We start from the raw sequence: 17,014 nt of genomic DNA on the forward strand, positions 1-17,014 counted from the left end.
TATGTATACGTATAAATATCTATGTAATAGTGAATGTATCTTTACTATCACGAAATAATCTGCAAAATCTACGGTGTTTGAGAATCAAGGATAAATAAATATGTAAAATCTGAAATCTGAAATCTCTAGATTTCTTTTCTTTTTGTTTTTCGAATATTTACAAATTAAAAGGCTAGAAAAAAAGAGTTATAAATGAATAAAGAGAACAAGCAAGTTAAAAGTTTGCAACGACGATAGTGACGAATATTATAATAATAAATATTAACAAATACCTATTTACCAGTAATTAAACATATACACAATACAGGTAATTTGTTTTCAATTTTACATTGAATTATATTCAATTTACATTATATTTTAATATTTTATACACATAAAACGTGATATTTTAAAATTTTAAATGTACAACTTATACATTAGGAAAATTTTAGATACAACGAACACAATATTCTTAATATATTTTATCAATATCATATTATTTGGCAACTAATCAATTAGGTACATCTGAATCATGAATGAGAACACAACAATGTTTTCAAAAATATCACGTATACGAGTACACTTGAAAGAGTTTCATTAAACTTTAAGTTGCACATATACGAAACCAAATAAAATGCTTTACATTATATATATATATATTATAATATTGTATCATATGCATATAAACCGTTGTCTGTTATATAACTTCGGATGATAGTTAATTCTACGTAGAAACCAAAATCGTTGAAAATACCTCCAATTATAAATTATTTATTACTATTATTATTATACTAAAGTCCATATTAGACAACTTATGAATAATGAAAGAATAAAGGTGAATATTATTTTGATAAACAAAAATGTAAACTATAAAATGGATGACTAAGTTTCTCGACATAATATTTTTATTCCGTCGTAATAATTTCGAGTTATTTTTTTCTAATTTATAGATTGAAGATAATAAATCATTGAATTGAATTCCAACTTTTTAGCTTTGAATATTCAAGATAAAATAAAATAATTATTTATTACTAGGTATTAAGTATTTTTTTTTTTTTATTATTATTTATTAGAAACATGTCATTACGTTTTATGTTTATACCACGATATATAGACATATAGTCGCTCTGATTTAGTAAACACTGATATGATGTGAATATTATTATTGTTCACAAAAGGTTAAACTACATTTAAAATTTAAAAACATATAAAATATTATTATATTGTACTTTGAAGTAATAAATCTATTATATAAATTTTAATAACTTAATGTTTTAATTAAGGATGACATAATGGGCGCCCGGGAATCGGGCCACAATTCGCCTTTTTTTCCAAAGGTATACGGTAATTGGGCCACTAAAATTTTATATTTATTACAGATAGGCCCGGTAATTGGGCCACTAAAATTTAATATTTATAATAGGCAGACCCGGTGATTGAGCCACTATTATATTTTAAATTGTAATAAAATAATATATCTTTTTATATAAATTGATACAATTCCTAATACTGCAGCGCACACGAAACTTTACTCGAAGAGATTGCGTATGCCTTATCAAAAGGTAATAAATTATCCAATATCTTATGATATAGAATTATCATCAATTGTCATAAATGAAATAGATAAAAATAGTCATACGCGTAGTGTGCAAAGATTATGAAACCTGACTCGAACTACAAATGCCGCCGAGTCTTTTCATTCACATTTCAAAAATAATTTCTATATGTCACATCCTAATATACATAATTTTTAAAATGTTTTATTGCAATTTCAATCAGAAGTTATATTAAGATTAGAAGTATAGGACAATAAAAACAAAAAAACGAACTTTAGTTCGACAAAATTTTATTCTTAATGAAATTAAAAAATATGAAGAAGGGGAAAAAACCCGATTTGAATATGTACAATCTGTATCATGTTATTTAAAAAAAAAATTCTATTTTTAAATATTATATTAGAAAAAAATTATTATTAAATAATATAATTTATTATTCGTCTGACTTAATGGATCTAAATGTTTTGTATTATATTTTTATGTACCTATTAGAAAATGATTTTTTCATATTATTTATTTTTTGACTAACTTTATGGTCCTTATATTTTATTTGTAAAATGAGTATTGGCATTCTTTATAAAAATTATTTCATATTTGACTAATTTTATGGACCTTGTTGTATACTAAATTAGTTAAATTTGTATAGAAGTATTTAAAAAATAAATAAAATATTTGACGAATTGTATTTTTATATGTTAAAAAAGTAATAATTAGTTATTAAACATTATATTATATTCGTATTAATAGTATATTTGTGTGCTATACTTTTATGGCCCAATCTCCGGGTACACTTTAAAAATATAGATTTAATTTGTGGCCCAATCTCCGGGTAGAAAAATGTTAACAAATATTTTACACAAAACAAGTAGTTAAAATGTGGCCCAATTCCCGGACGCCCGACATAATATGTATATAATAATTAATAAGTATACTTGGTAATTGGTTTTTAAAGATCGTTAACGAGCAGCTTAACTCTTATGCGAAATTGAACTAAGTTTAAGTGTTTTATCTATAACTATTTCCAAGATTATCAAATAGATTTAATTTTTTATCAGAAACCACCCTCAACATCAAAATTCTAATCAGTTTTGTTCCTGTAATAAATAATGAAGAGCACAAAAAATAATAATAATTAAAAATACATCAGTATAAAATATAAATGCATTTATCGCTTCACACGAAATCAATTGTATAATAAAATGTAGTATATTAAATTATACAAAACAAATTTTATCGATTTATCTAAAATTTAATGTCTTATTATTTAATTTTAACTATCAAACTTACAGTAGGTATTTTCTTTTTAAAATTGGTTGTTTTTAAATGGTATGTTGATGTTGATTATAAAACAAAACCAATTTGTTAAACCTATTTGTATGATTAATATATTCTATAAATATATAGGCTTAAATTATATTCATTCAGTCATAATTTATGTGTATTAACAATTTCCATAAATTGAATGTAATTGTTAAGCATTTCAAATCGTTTCGTTGTTTATAAAACAACACATTTAACGTAAATAAATAAAAATACATCGATTACAATTTTTTTTCGGGACGTTTGATATAATATTTATACATTAATAATAAAATGATATACATTATTAGTGTATAACTAAAAATCTAATCTTAAATTTGTTAACATAATTTTAAATTTATCATATACTCGTATTTTATACAAAATTATTTTGTTTCTCAATATTTCAATATTATCTAATATTATCTGATAATGACTAGGCAAGTAGGCAACATAGTTACTTTTATTATGAATTGAATGCTTATGATTTAGATAAAGAGAAATATGACTAATTATTTTCAATAAATAGGTGTACTACACATATTATACTATTACTAGCTATTATTATAGGTACTATACAATTTAAAATTTTAAGTCAAAAATATAAATTAATTTCCATACAACATTGAATAGTATATATATATTTTTAGTATTTTATAAACATTTTTTGTTTTATTTAATACAATAAAATATAATAATTCTATGAAATATTATGTACCTACTAATATCTTTGGTATGACAAATTTGAGATTTGTATTTTTATTACAGACTAGGTATGCATAAAAGTCATATATTTCTTTACGTATTATGAAAGAAATTAAATAGGTAGATAACTTGTCGTACAGTGATGGTTCAAATAATTTCACTTAACGAACATTCAATTTTTATAATGCTTCGTAATATCTAAAAACAAATAACGAATTGTAAATAAGTAGAACAAATAGATACATAAATATATTTTAGATCAACACTTTACTTTAAATGTATGTAAATGTACTAACGTCTTAACAGTGTAAAAGTACATAACTGATAGTATTTATGTGAAAATATTGATCTCGGTGTACGTTTATTTAATTTTGTATCAAATTATGATAGATTTAATAATTATAAATAATTTAAGACTAGATGGGTAATAATTAATTGGTGTACGCTGCATAAAGAAAAAAGTGAGTATAAGTAATTAATACAACACAATATTTATATAAATAGGTGATTTTAGGACAAAATATATTTTGCTATATTAGTAAATGAACTCGTGGTTATCAATCACCTTTTTTAAATCAATTATTAATATTTCTTAACAAATAAATTAAGAGAAATAACTACTATATCTAATCACAAATAATATCAATAATATTTTTATGTTTACTAATAAAAAGTACTGTAAAATACCTATTTGATGTACGATGTACCTGCTAAAATGATTGTGAGTTAAGGCAATTAATTTATAGTATTCTAATAATCTATTATCACCTATTATAAATGTTATTATCTCCGTCCATCATTTATATTTTGAAGGCATAGTAAAATATTTTTCATTAACCTTCACTATATAGATTCTAGGTTATTAGATCAACAAGTTAATTGATTTAATTGAATAATTGAAAATTGAAACTATTATCTGTGATCAAATAATTAGGTTTTCCATGATTCATACATTTTTTAATTAAATAAATATTAAATAGCTATTAAAATATTCACATTTGATAACAACACAATTAATTAATTAATTCAGTACAAAGATAATATTATACTATTTCTAATTGATAATAGATCAATTAAATTAAATACATAGATCGAGAGCCCTAAGTGCTGATCCTATAAAATTTAAATTAGAATTTACCTAACAGAAATGAAAAAGTATCAGGATAATAATTTAAGTTTATACAAGATGCCATCTAATAATTTATAATAGAAGCATAGTACGTTTTTTGAATGATACAAAACTTATCTCACCTTTTATCAGTAGATTCTTCTACTTTAAAGAATGATAAAGTACCCATAGTTAATGATACCATTAATAATATTAGTTGGACATATATTCCAAAATAATTGCTATAATAAAAACTTGCAGCAGCTGCTATCGACTTTATAAGAGAATAAAACAGATATTATTTATAAATATTACAGATGATAAAATTATTAAATACAAAGCAAATACCTGCACAAAATTGTACAATGCCATGGGTGGCGCACTATTTTCAGAATACTTTAGTCCAATTATATTGTAAAGTTGGGTATTGATACAACTATCGCCAAAACCCAGAAGAAAGCCGCAGAACATGGCTAGACTTTGGCTAAAATTGTATATAACTCTTAAAGTTACTATATACTTACACATAATATTTTATGATAATGATGTTAGGTATATGTTAAAAAAATATGTAGGTATAAATTACTTGGGATTAATAAACGATTTGGCAATTGTATCACCAAATGGTGAGTCGTCAGGTAAATTTATAAATATCAAACCATATGCAACAATATTTATGATAAAACCTAATGCAATTACTGCTGAATGACTTAATCCTTTCGAGGTAGTGTTGTTGTCAAAAGTCTTTTGGCCAAAAATACCGAATAGCAAACCTCCTACAAAAGCTTAAATGTATTTGAATTTTTCAAAATAATAATTAAATGTTTTTACCTAGAATCTCGCCGCAACCAATTAATAGTCCGGATAATCCCACGAGCTGTTTTCTATTAGAACCCATTCTTTCAGTAAATCCAATACTTGAACTATAGACACCAGCATAGAAAGACAAATGTAAACCTGTACAAAAATCATAAAGAAAATAACAAATCATGTTATGCACTTCTGATAATGAATTTCCTACTAACCTGTAAAAAAAAATGTTACATTTAATAAACGCATGTCTTTGGTTAAAAAAAGCGACTTGGTATATTTGATTTGCTGAATAAAACTTATTGTTTCTACTCGTTCGTTCACTGTTCCTTCTAGGTTTACGGGGGATCGTAAAAGTAAAAATAATAATGTTCCAAATACGCTTGTAGCTATGAGCACAGTGTATATAAATCTTCGGGTTGATACATCAAAATCATTTTTATCTTGAAGAGCATAGAACACAAATGCATTTCCTAAAAGCATACTTAAAACATAAACAAAAATTATACTTAGATAATATATAAATAATACATTTGTTGTACGCGTAAGTATGTAATATTTAAATTATGTAAGGCGAATAATAATATAAAGGTACTAAAGTTAAAACCTTATATTCGATATCGTCCAAAATATTCCAGTGTTTCTAGACATCGTAGAAGAATCAGAGTTTAATGTTAAGTATGTTCCTTGTGCTGTCCAAAGAATTGCAGCACCGATACCTTGTACCGCAGACATAAGATACAATAAAAATGAAGACAACCAGAGAAATGATACTAAAAACATACTAAACCCAATCATACACTTAGTACTTATAGGAAAGTATTTAAAACATCCCTGCAGTGTATTATAATAATAATATGTAAACAAATACAAACGTGTAACAAATTGCGCCAATAATCATAGCTATCTTACATCCTGTAAGATTGACAACTGATGGAGAAATCCAATTAGCCAACCCAAACACAAAATAGCTAATTGACAAACTAGTATAGCCATCGCCAGTAAATGAAGGATAGTCATTTTGGACACTTCTCAGTAAAGTTTTCTAAATATAAACAGTATAAATGAGTATGAAATATTATTCAATAAAATAAGTAAGTAATAATGGGGTTTTTTTTTTTAAATTGATTACTGAATATTATGATTGTTATTATTTTTATTATTATTATAAACGTAATTTCTATAATAACAATTTAACGTTTCATTATGCATGCTTATGTTAATGACAGCCATCTAACATACACTATAATTTTAACAGAAAAAAAATTATTCCTCAAAATATACTCCCAACCAGAAAAAATGTTTGTAAGGTATTTACTTCGATATTTCCCATTGACTGATACGCCGCAAAAAGAAACGTGAAAGATAAGCCTAACAGGCTTATATTGTATAGTCTCTTATCCATTTTGTTTTACTTAACTTTGAATAATCAACTTGATATTTTGAGTTTTTTCTGTAAGTTTAATATTAATTAGTGCTTCATAACAGTTCAACATTTATCTTAAAAAATATTCAAGAAATAATGGCAATTTTGTTATAAATAATAAATAATAATAACTTAATGTTAACTTACACCAATAATTTATTCTAATTAAATTAAATACCAACCAAGAATATCAAATACTATAGTTGAGTATAAATGATATAAATTCTAATTATTCCTATAGTATAATATTTATCGTTTATATTACAAATTTTTATCTTACTGTAAATATAATTTTTAATTGTACCACTATTGGCACTATAGGTAGTTTAATCAATGCAAATTTTTTTTCATTGCTTATTGATAGAAGCATAGCAAATTTTGCCATTAGCTGACAATATATTTTTTCCTAACAATAATAATATGAAATTAATGATTGCATAGGATTTATTTACAGTTTATAATTTTTTGTTATGATGAATTATCTTTATTAGTTCATTAAGAATTGTAGCGCTTGTTTGTTAGTTGGCTCGCAATATTATTCTTAGGAGCTATTATTAATAACTCAATAATTATTATACAACCATTACAAATGTACATTACTAATAAATTGCTATCTATAATTATGTACTTCAATCGTATAATAATTATGTAAATAGCTAACTATTTAATTCATACAATGACAATCAACATATTTGTGACTGAAGTAGTTTATATTTCAAACAAAACAATCTATAGGTTAAAAGGAAAGGTTAGGAACAAAATACCTCCAAAATACTTCGAATTTCAAAAAAATAAAAGCAATTCTTTAAGACTATCCTATATGGTTATGTATGTATACAATAAGTGTTGTACCTAATATTAAATTTATGTTTAGCAGACAAGCTAATCTCAAGGAAATACATAGATATTAGTTATTTACTAATATACACTACGATTTGAAGTTTCTTGATTTTAATAGTAGAATTCCCAGTTTTATGTAGCAATACATCACATAACACGGTTCTAATTCATTGTATTAGTTATTTTTTTTTTAATTTGATTTAAATAACTATTTAATATTTTCGTTTTATCATTAAAAAAATACACAATACATGGTTTACCTTGGATTCGCGAATTGTAATCGAGATTTTGTATTCAATATTCACAATATAATATACTATTGTAAATAATAAATTGGTAGTATACCTAAATTACAATATAAGTACATAATGCATCATTAAACTTATAACAAAATAAGTTAATAAATATATTTAAATTCAAATAAAGGCCAAATACCATAGTATACATACAATTAATCAATATAGAATTATAGGCACTTATAATATAAGTAGTTGTAAGTTGTAACCACCACACATAATATTTTATATTACATACAGGCATATAGCACAAAGTACCAAGTTGTGACCGGCAAACCGGACGACCGCTTCAGAACAATCATCAGAAAGCACTGCTGCAAGTCTGAACAGTTAAGTTAAACAGCCGAGCTAGGCAGAGATTATATTATAGGTAGTAATATACGCCCAACATTGTGTGCAAAAATCACTGACCGGTTATCTCCAACATTATATAAGTACAATAATAATAATATAATATGCAATATTTTAATCGTTTTTATTTTTTATAATAACAAACAGCGATAAGAAGAAACATGGGTTCCCAATTTTTATTAAGTTTTAAATTGATAAAATTTGTCATTTATTGCTACACTTAAGGTAGTATAAATACGAAAAATAGTAGGTACTGCGCTTGTTTACTTGTAGGTATCGAGTGCATCTATAATTGTAATTTAGTCATTGAGTAGGCCATTAGAATGGATCGTGTTTCAGTGATAAATCAATGTATATTATGATAAACAGTTCTGAGCAGAGACGGTCTGACAACTTATAGGTGTAAATAAGTATATTTTATTACATTTTTATAAACTTAATTGATAATTATTATATTAATTAATTTTACTACCATAGTAGTAAGTATACGGTAAGTTGAATCGATTTTAAAAGTAATAACAATTATATGCATTTTTAACTCATTCCAAATTTTCGAAATTTTACAAAATTCTAACTTCAAATATTCGTGAAAATAGTTGTAGATTTCAACTTAAATTTTTATTTTTTGATAATACGTACCATTTTAAAACTTTCAGATGATTTATTGATATATTTTATAGAAAATATATTTTTTTTGAATAAGGTACTTAGAATACAAACATTTTGGCTAACATTTTAACTATATAGGTACTTATGATATTTCGTTTTTGAATTACGAGTAGGTAGCTATAACAAAATCGATTTTATCAAAAATTAATTTTCTGTAAATATTTAAATTTTTTAAATTTAATTTAAATTAATAAGAAAAGTACCTATTATGATTTTTTTATATCCCTTTTAACTTAATCTAACTTCCTCACACCAGTCACACCAACAACCTACTAGATCCAATTTTCTACCAGTTAACACCATCGAATTTGAAAAAAAAATAATTTTACTGCTCGGTGATAATGGAAGAAAAATAAAAAACTCACAGACATTATTATAAAAACAATACATTCTTTGTTCCTCTCAAAATTTAAAATATTTTATATCACGATACTTAAACCATTATCAATTATATTTGTTATATTAAGTTTAAAAATTATTAAGCAATAAACATTGATTATACAGTAAGTATTTAAAGCAATTAATTATGCATTTTAATAATTAGCACTCGATAAAAAAAAATATACTTAAACACAATATGACTCACATCATACTTATATATTAAGATGTTATACATGTATATATATATATATATACATATATATTAAGAGTTAGTTTCCGTTATTTAAAAAGAACAATGTGTTTCCTTCTGAAATTATAAAAATATAAAAATTCAAACGTAAAATAAATCAAAGTATAGTGACAATAACTGTCAATAAGTAAAAAGTTAATAAGAGCAATAGATATTATAGATTTTATTGACAGACAAAAAAAACATGTAATTTAATATTTAGTGATTATAATGTATGTTTAATCAAATTTCAAAATGTTAATGTAATGAAAATTTCACCATTTCAATTTAATGGGTTATATTATTATAAGTGAATCCTTTCAGATTTATAAATAAACCGAAATTTAGATGTAATAAGCTAAAATAAACTTTAATTATTAAAATATATGTACAGGTAATACACATTGGCGATAGTATAGGACAAATTAAAAAAAATACCAAAAAAAGAAATAAACATCATTGTCAAACCAATACATTCCTCGCTTCTCTCAGAATCTAAAATGTCAGCTAAAAATTTCAACATCTACCTACCTATCTATTTTAAAATAATTAAAATATCAGTATGTATATAATATAGTATAGATACATATCACATTACGTGTGTTATACCTATACGTTACAGCCGTTACAGGTGGCAATAGTTTTATAACAATTATTATCTATAGGCAGTAATTGGATTTCAATTAAAAATAATTTTTATAATATTCATAACAATCATAATACCCTAGATACACTTAAGTACTGAGGACTGAATAATGAAGCTATACGTAATTTTTCGTCTAAGTGTTGGTTATAAAATAAAAATAAATAAAAAATAAATATTTCTTAATTTTTATTTTACTGTAATAAATTATAATGGATTTACATAAATTTGGTTAAAAACTATGATTAATATAATACTTGTATAATAAAAAAGAAAAATGATATATATTGCAATCATTTTCGTAGCTTTACATACCTGGGAATGGTACAACTTGACTACCAATTACAGAATTACACAAAATAATATGTAATACGTTGACATTTTAACCACACGCAAATTTTATATTTTTGTCGTTCGAAAATTAAACTCTGAATTATTCTCGATTATACATTAGACGTCTCCAATGCAATACATAAATACCCATATACAGCTGTATAACCTTCACAATATTATTAAATCGATAAACAATCAACTCAATTATTTACTAAAGAAAATATAAAAAAAAAATCAAATTTAACTATGTTTTTCTAATTTGTATTCAATTAATCAAAATCTGAAACCGTCTACAATATGGAAACAATCGTTAAGTAGGTCAGTAACGCACTAACGCAGTAATAATAATAATATTATAATCGTGAAAGGGTGATCAGCATGCATATAACCGGTTAGTTCATTGTAGATGTCGCCACTCGACGGAAAACCACTTCTATTTAACTACAACTCCAAACACACAATATTATGAACAGGTATAATATAATGTTATAGGTATAATAGCTACAGACCTAGAGTATTATAATAATATGAATATTATGTCTGAAGTTTCGGCGCTTGGTAGGTATTCATGCCCACGGTCATAGACGGTATGGTAAATGGTAATGTTATGGAACGGGCAGTGATAAGGAGGGATGGAGTGATCGAACGTTCTTTTTTTAAAAAAAAAGTCAACATGGAGCGCTGTCGGTGGCAGTCAACTGTACTATCTCTTATGCTACATTAAATTACCGTAATTATATTATAATATACATTTATACTAGGTATTCGATTTATTAAATTTTTATAAGTATCGGTACTATTTCAACGATTTAAAGACCCTTCTTATTTATTTACGACTGTGGTCAAGTTCTACAGTTAGGGTAATTTCAAAATTTAGCGGAATTATAATTATCTATGCACAAACCGGGTAAAAAAAGTTTTGATTTCCTACTAACTAGTAAGTGACAGGTGGAAAGCAATGACAACTACAAATCGTACGAGTAGGTAAATGTAATTAACATTGCTCATTCCACAACCATAACCATACTATCTAAAATTCTAATATCGTTTTCAGAACTAACGTATACTCGAGAAGAAAAGCGAGTTTTATATGTCATGGTGAGAGGGGGTCATAGGCGCAATTTAGGGAGGCCTAGAACTTCAAATTTGTTCATATTAATTTAGAAATTTAGTAACAGGTATCCATAAGACTATAACTATTAAGGTTATCATGATGAAAAAATTTGGATAGAGGGGTTTCAACACCCCCAACTTTTTCATTGAAATTGCGCCCATAAGAAGGATATTTATAAATTTAACTTACGAGACATAGAAACCAAAATATATTATCTGAATACAAAAAGACAATACATAGGTAACAGGTGTTATTATATTATAACCTATAGGTGCAAGTGATATTATGGAACTAAGAATATAGGTAATCAATTTATTAAGGCCAAGTTGCACGATTTTCTACGGAGTTTCAGTCCACATAATCTGGTCTGTGGATAGGTATATCTTTGATAACGCTATTTATGATATTATATTACGTAAATCGATAGCAGGTTATCCAGTTATCCCGTGTGTTGTTGCAATTATTCTAGTGCAAAAAATAAACACTTTTAAATAAAAAATAATATAACATAATTATCATCTATTATAACTCTTAAGTTCAGATATTTTATAGTTCTACCGTCCCGTACGAATAAAAAAAATATTTTTTTATTTAATCTATTTATTATTTATATACTTTTATATAGTATGTATTATACTTTATTATAAGCCGAACAAAATCTAACTAACACCATACAAATAATATTATTTATTATTAATGCTATTATACAATATAAATTACAATAACTCTGACAATAATAATAAAAAAAAAAATATTACCATCTACAGTCTAGGTAGGTACTTACATTTTTTTCACTTGCGTTGTACGTTGCCTGATTTTAGACAATGTTGAAAGAAGTTGTTCTACTGTTTGAAAAACTTTTATTTTTATTACATTAATGATAGAAATAATACTTTATAGAATATTTATCCATATTTTTAAAAATATATGCACTTATATAATATTATATACATTTAACAAATTAAACAAAATTGAAATGAAGAATAAAAATAAAATGTTATAGTTTATATAAGTAAATAATATAATAATGTATAATTATTTAATTGGTTAATAGATTATCAAGTTTAATAAATTTATTTATTAGTCATGGTATTGTCATGTAACTATAAAATATTACGAATATATTATGCACGTCAATCATAATTATTACGTAGGTATTAAATATTATTTATATGATAGGTAGCTAGTCAATAAATTTTTTTTTTAATTTAAAATGAATTCTATTTCATTAACACATCAAAAATAATAAACCACTCTGTTGACTGCTTCGTATTCAAAAGAATGATTATGTTTTATTATTTTTATTATCCAATATTACAACGTAATAACCTTAGATACTGTACTAAATATCTTATTAATTTTATAGCTGTTATCCAGGCAACTATTTTTTATAGTTAAAATAAATATAAACAATTCTGAACTTCATATTGTTAATTGTTATAAATATAAAATACAATTATTTATTGATTATTTTTAATTGATTTGTATTATTATTAAAATTCTTAAAAATAATATTAATTGTAGTGCAGTATTAATAGGTAGATTGATATTAAATGCCTATAATAGAGGATAGTGTATTAAAATATAGTATAGAGAACTAGAAACCTACTTGTTTTGAACTTCATAGGTATAATAATTAATAGCATCTTAATTATATTTATATATTAGAGACTATTAGAGAATAGGTAAAGCCGTAAAAAGGAATGTGTTACTTAAGTATTAGAATGGAAAATTGCAGGAGTAATACGAGGCGGTAATAACTGGACAATATTGTCAACATGTGACTTATATTTATATAATATTATTACTTCACATTGGAGTTCTACAAGTTAGGCTTTGCTGCACAGCCAAAAAAGTGTTAATAGAAATTAATAACGCTATTTAACTAGATTAACTAAATTTAAATTTTATCAAAATCAATGAATACGTCAGGATCCAATTCGAAATTGTTCAGTTGGAAAAATTATAAATCATATCAATACCTGAGTATCTACCAGCTATTGCTTACATAGGTATTTATCTTCTTAATAGGCTATTTACTTAGGTACCTATCGACTATCTACTTTAGTTGTATCACTTGTATCTATAGTCTATTCCTATATATATATTCCAAGAAAAATGTTTATTTTAAATTGTTAACAATGAGTTTATAGATTTTGTTAAGCATAATGATAATATTATACGCAATTATTGTACTACGTGCAAATATTTTTATTATACCTACTTATCTTAATCTTTATACTATTTAAAAAAAAAAATAGGGAAAATGGAATCTTTATATAAGTTTTTGATAAACTTATTTTATTTGGTAATCACTTATCATTCTAAAACGAATAATCGAAAAGTAATTAGTAGATAGGTACCTAATTGAACCGTTCACCAAATTGTTATATTAGAGTTTTCTTTACATGATGACATTTTCAAAATGTTTTGACTTTTACTAATGCTATTTATGGAAATTTTCGATTTTTTTTAGTTCTGTAAAAACCGATAAAAATTATTTTTTGAAGGAATATTTTAGGTTTAACAAGAAAGTAAAAAGGTCATTTAATTAGTTTACAATATGCAGGGAAAATAAAATCTAACGAAAATAGCCGGAACAGAAAGGTTTGCCATCCACATAAGATGAATTATAAATCATAGTATTATAATTAAACAAGGCAGCACTACCAGCACAGGCGAATGGCGATAAATTTCAATTTAGGAAGATAGAAATATTACTTAGGTTACCCAAGTTAGGTATATTAATGCGTTTATCTTTTAATATTTTAAAATTGTAATTTTAAAGTAGATGTATAATATAGATGTACAGGTATAGCTATTTGATTTAAGTCATCACATCAACTTAGTACCTAAGCTTTTGTTAAAATTATTTTTATTAAAATAAAAATAATATATTATATTATAATAGCTATTAAGTTATACCATTTATTGTAAATGTATTACTTATTTTTTTACAAAGAAAATGAGTATATAATACTGTGAGATGACCATTATTTTACCTAATATATATTATATAAAGGGCTTGAATTTTAAAGTATAATAAGCAACAAAAAAAGCACACGATTGTTTTAAAAACGCAAAAAAAAAACATTTTTATTTTTTTTAAAAAAAAAAAGTATGACCAAAAATGAACATGAACTAGGTAGTTATAAAAATGAATAAAAAATTAATTATCACATATTTCTTTAAATTTTTAATATTGATAATTTGATTGTATTGTCCAGCAGAATATTTGTATGCATAGAAAACGAACTCAACATTCACTGAAGTGATCGGTGCATACTTCATATTATAAAAGCTTTCAAATTACAACACTAAATCTTAAATTTTGAAACGATCGATATCGATGTATACTGTATAGGCATTAGGCATACTGACCAGCGGCGTGCAGTAGTGTTGAAAGCTGGGTAAGCGCAAAAAAAAACCATTACTTATTAAGGTAAATTATTAATTATTTAGGTAAATAAAATCCATTCGTCTATCTTTTTTTAAAAATTCATTGGTAACTTTATCATAAAAATCTAAATTGTGTTTTGTTTCTATTAATAAAATATTATAAAAAAATATTAAAATATTGTATCGTGATTAATCAAAAAAAAAAAAAAAAAACCAATTATCAAAAGTTTGGTACCAGAAAAAGTATTTAAAAGCGCTCGATGCTTCCAACTGTTGCATAAAACCGTGGACACCCCGCCCTACCGCACCCGGTTATACATACTATATGCTATATGAGCCAGGTAATCAAAATCCGAAGCGCTTTTGTCAATATATTGCCTACCTACATGAATTTAATTTATTAATTTTCTTACCAATTTTATAAAATGAATAAAAATAGTATAGTATAGAAATAGTATAATTACTAATGAGTAATATACCTATTATATCTGAAATAAAAAACATTTATTGTATTGCTCATTGATATAATGAATTACCTAAATTTATTTTTCTTCCTTTTTGAGCGGGTATGTAGCTCTTACCTCGCTTGACCTGACCGCACGCCACTGATACTGACAGTACAAGTACTGCAGGTTATATTATGTAAATCGATAATCTATACGTTTAATATATTTAATAAATAAACCGATAACGATAACAATAATAATCCAATATTCGCATTCTGGGTTTTACATCTCTTATTAATTCATTTGCTTTTATTATAATTGCATTATAAACATAAAACATCGACAGCTGTAATAATTTTAAAAAAGCACAAAAAAAATTGGTTTATTTAGAATCAGAATGACGTGAAACAAGTTTATGTATAAAAATTAGATCTCATAGGTATATATAAAAACGAAGCATATGCTTTAAAATCCAAGCCTTAATTATAGATATTCATATTAAGTGCATAAATCTTATAATTATAACCTATAACATAATAATATGAATTCAACAATGAATCATTTATTTATTTATCGTTTACTAACCAAACTGTAGCCTTCTAGATTTTTTAGCTAATTCGTCAATAATTTCTTCATAATCCAATCTTATGATGTTATGAATTTAAAGCTTTGTAAGCCCATTCAATTTGGACTAAAATTTAAACAATTATTAACACAACAAATATTTCATTAGTGAATAAGGAATATTTACCTCCTTCATAGAAATTTTTAAATATATTTTTAATCTTTTCATACAAGCTAATGCAGTGATTTAAGCTAAAATAAAGGTGAAGGAGCAAATAACCTTCATCGTCATCTCACTCTGTAAATATGCCACTGTTTTGTAGGTACCTACTACCTACTTAAATGATTAAAAACAATTTTAAGCGAACTATGAAGATTTATCACTCATAATATATCTCATAATAGGTACCTAATAATTTATTTCTAATACAATGTCTATGTACCTTCTGTAAAACGGTATCATTAAGATCAAGATAAAAATAGATTAAAGTTAATTTAAATATTTTAAATTGCAACAATATAATTAATATTGTAACTTTTTGTTTAAATATTCGATTTTGTCAAAAAATAATCTGAAATTTTTTTATGAAAATTGTATAACCATTAACCTTGTATATAAATTACATATTAGGTATATACTAGATACTATTTTTTTAAATAATGATGTGTTTTTTTACTTGACATAATATCCTAAACAATATTTAAGTATTAACACTATTTTCAAAAAGATTTCATATTGAAAAATGTGGTTTAATCAAAAACCTATGAAAAAGCGGTATTACATTTAGTCATAAACATATAAAAAAAATCTATCAATATATTAGAAAATAAAATAAATATATAAAACAAACTATCACTGATTTTAA

The 17,014-nt window shown here is 24.5% G+C and overlaps 1 protein-coding gene across 7 annotated transcripts; it reads right to left on the reverse strand.

The window, feature by feature from the left end:
* Nucleotides 1–1,127: 1,127 nt before the first annotated feature.
* Nucleotides 1,128–12,711, reverse strand: LOC114131517 (UNC93-like protein MFSD11). 7 transcript variants are annotated; one of them, XM_027996753.2, is made up of 10 exons: nucleotides 12,524–12,711; nucleotides 6,776–6,910; nucleotides 6,333–6,502; nucleotides 6,065–6,241; nucleotides 5,673–5,941; nucleotides 5,479–5,604; nucleotides 5,234–5,423; nucleotides 4,996–5,131; nucleotides 4,791–4,921; nucleotides 1,128–3,737 (listed from the first exon to the last, which is right to left on the reverse strand). In XM_027996753.2, exons 2-10 carry the CDS (start codon nucleotides 6,860–6,862, stop codon nucleotides 3,719–3,721), a joined length of 1,305 nt encoding a protein of 434 aa, XP_027852554.1. In that variant the 5' UTR covers nucleotides 6,863–6,910; nucleotides 12,524–12,711; the 3' UTR covers nucleotides 1,128–3,718. The 7 variants fall into 7 exon arrangements, with proteins under 7 accessions (XP_027852554.1, XP_050053532.1, XP_027852555.1 ...); XM_050197575.1 differs by having other exon boundaries at nucleotides 12,520–12,711; XM_027996754.2 differs by lacking the exon at nucleotides 12,524–12,711 and adding an exon at nucleotides 10,608–12,255.
* Nucleotides 12,712–17,014: the final 4,303 nt, after the last annotated feature.

This window comes from Aphis gossypii, chromosome 1, assembly GCF_020184175.1.
Source record: "Aphis gossypii isolate Hap1 chromosome 1, ASM2018417v2, whole genome shotgun sequence".
NCBI classification, from domain to species: Eukaryota; Metazoa; Arthropoda; class Insecta; order Hemiptera; family Aphididae; genus Aphis; species Aphis gossypii.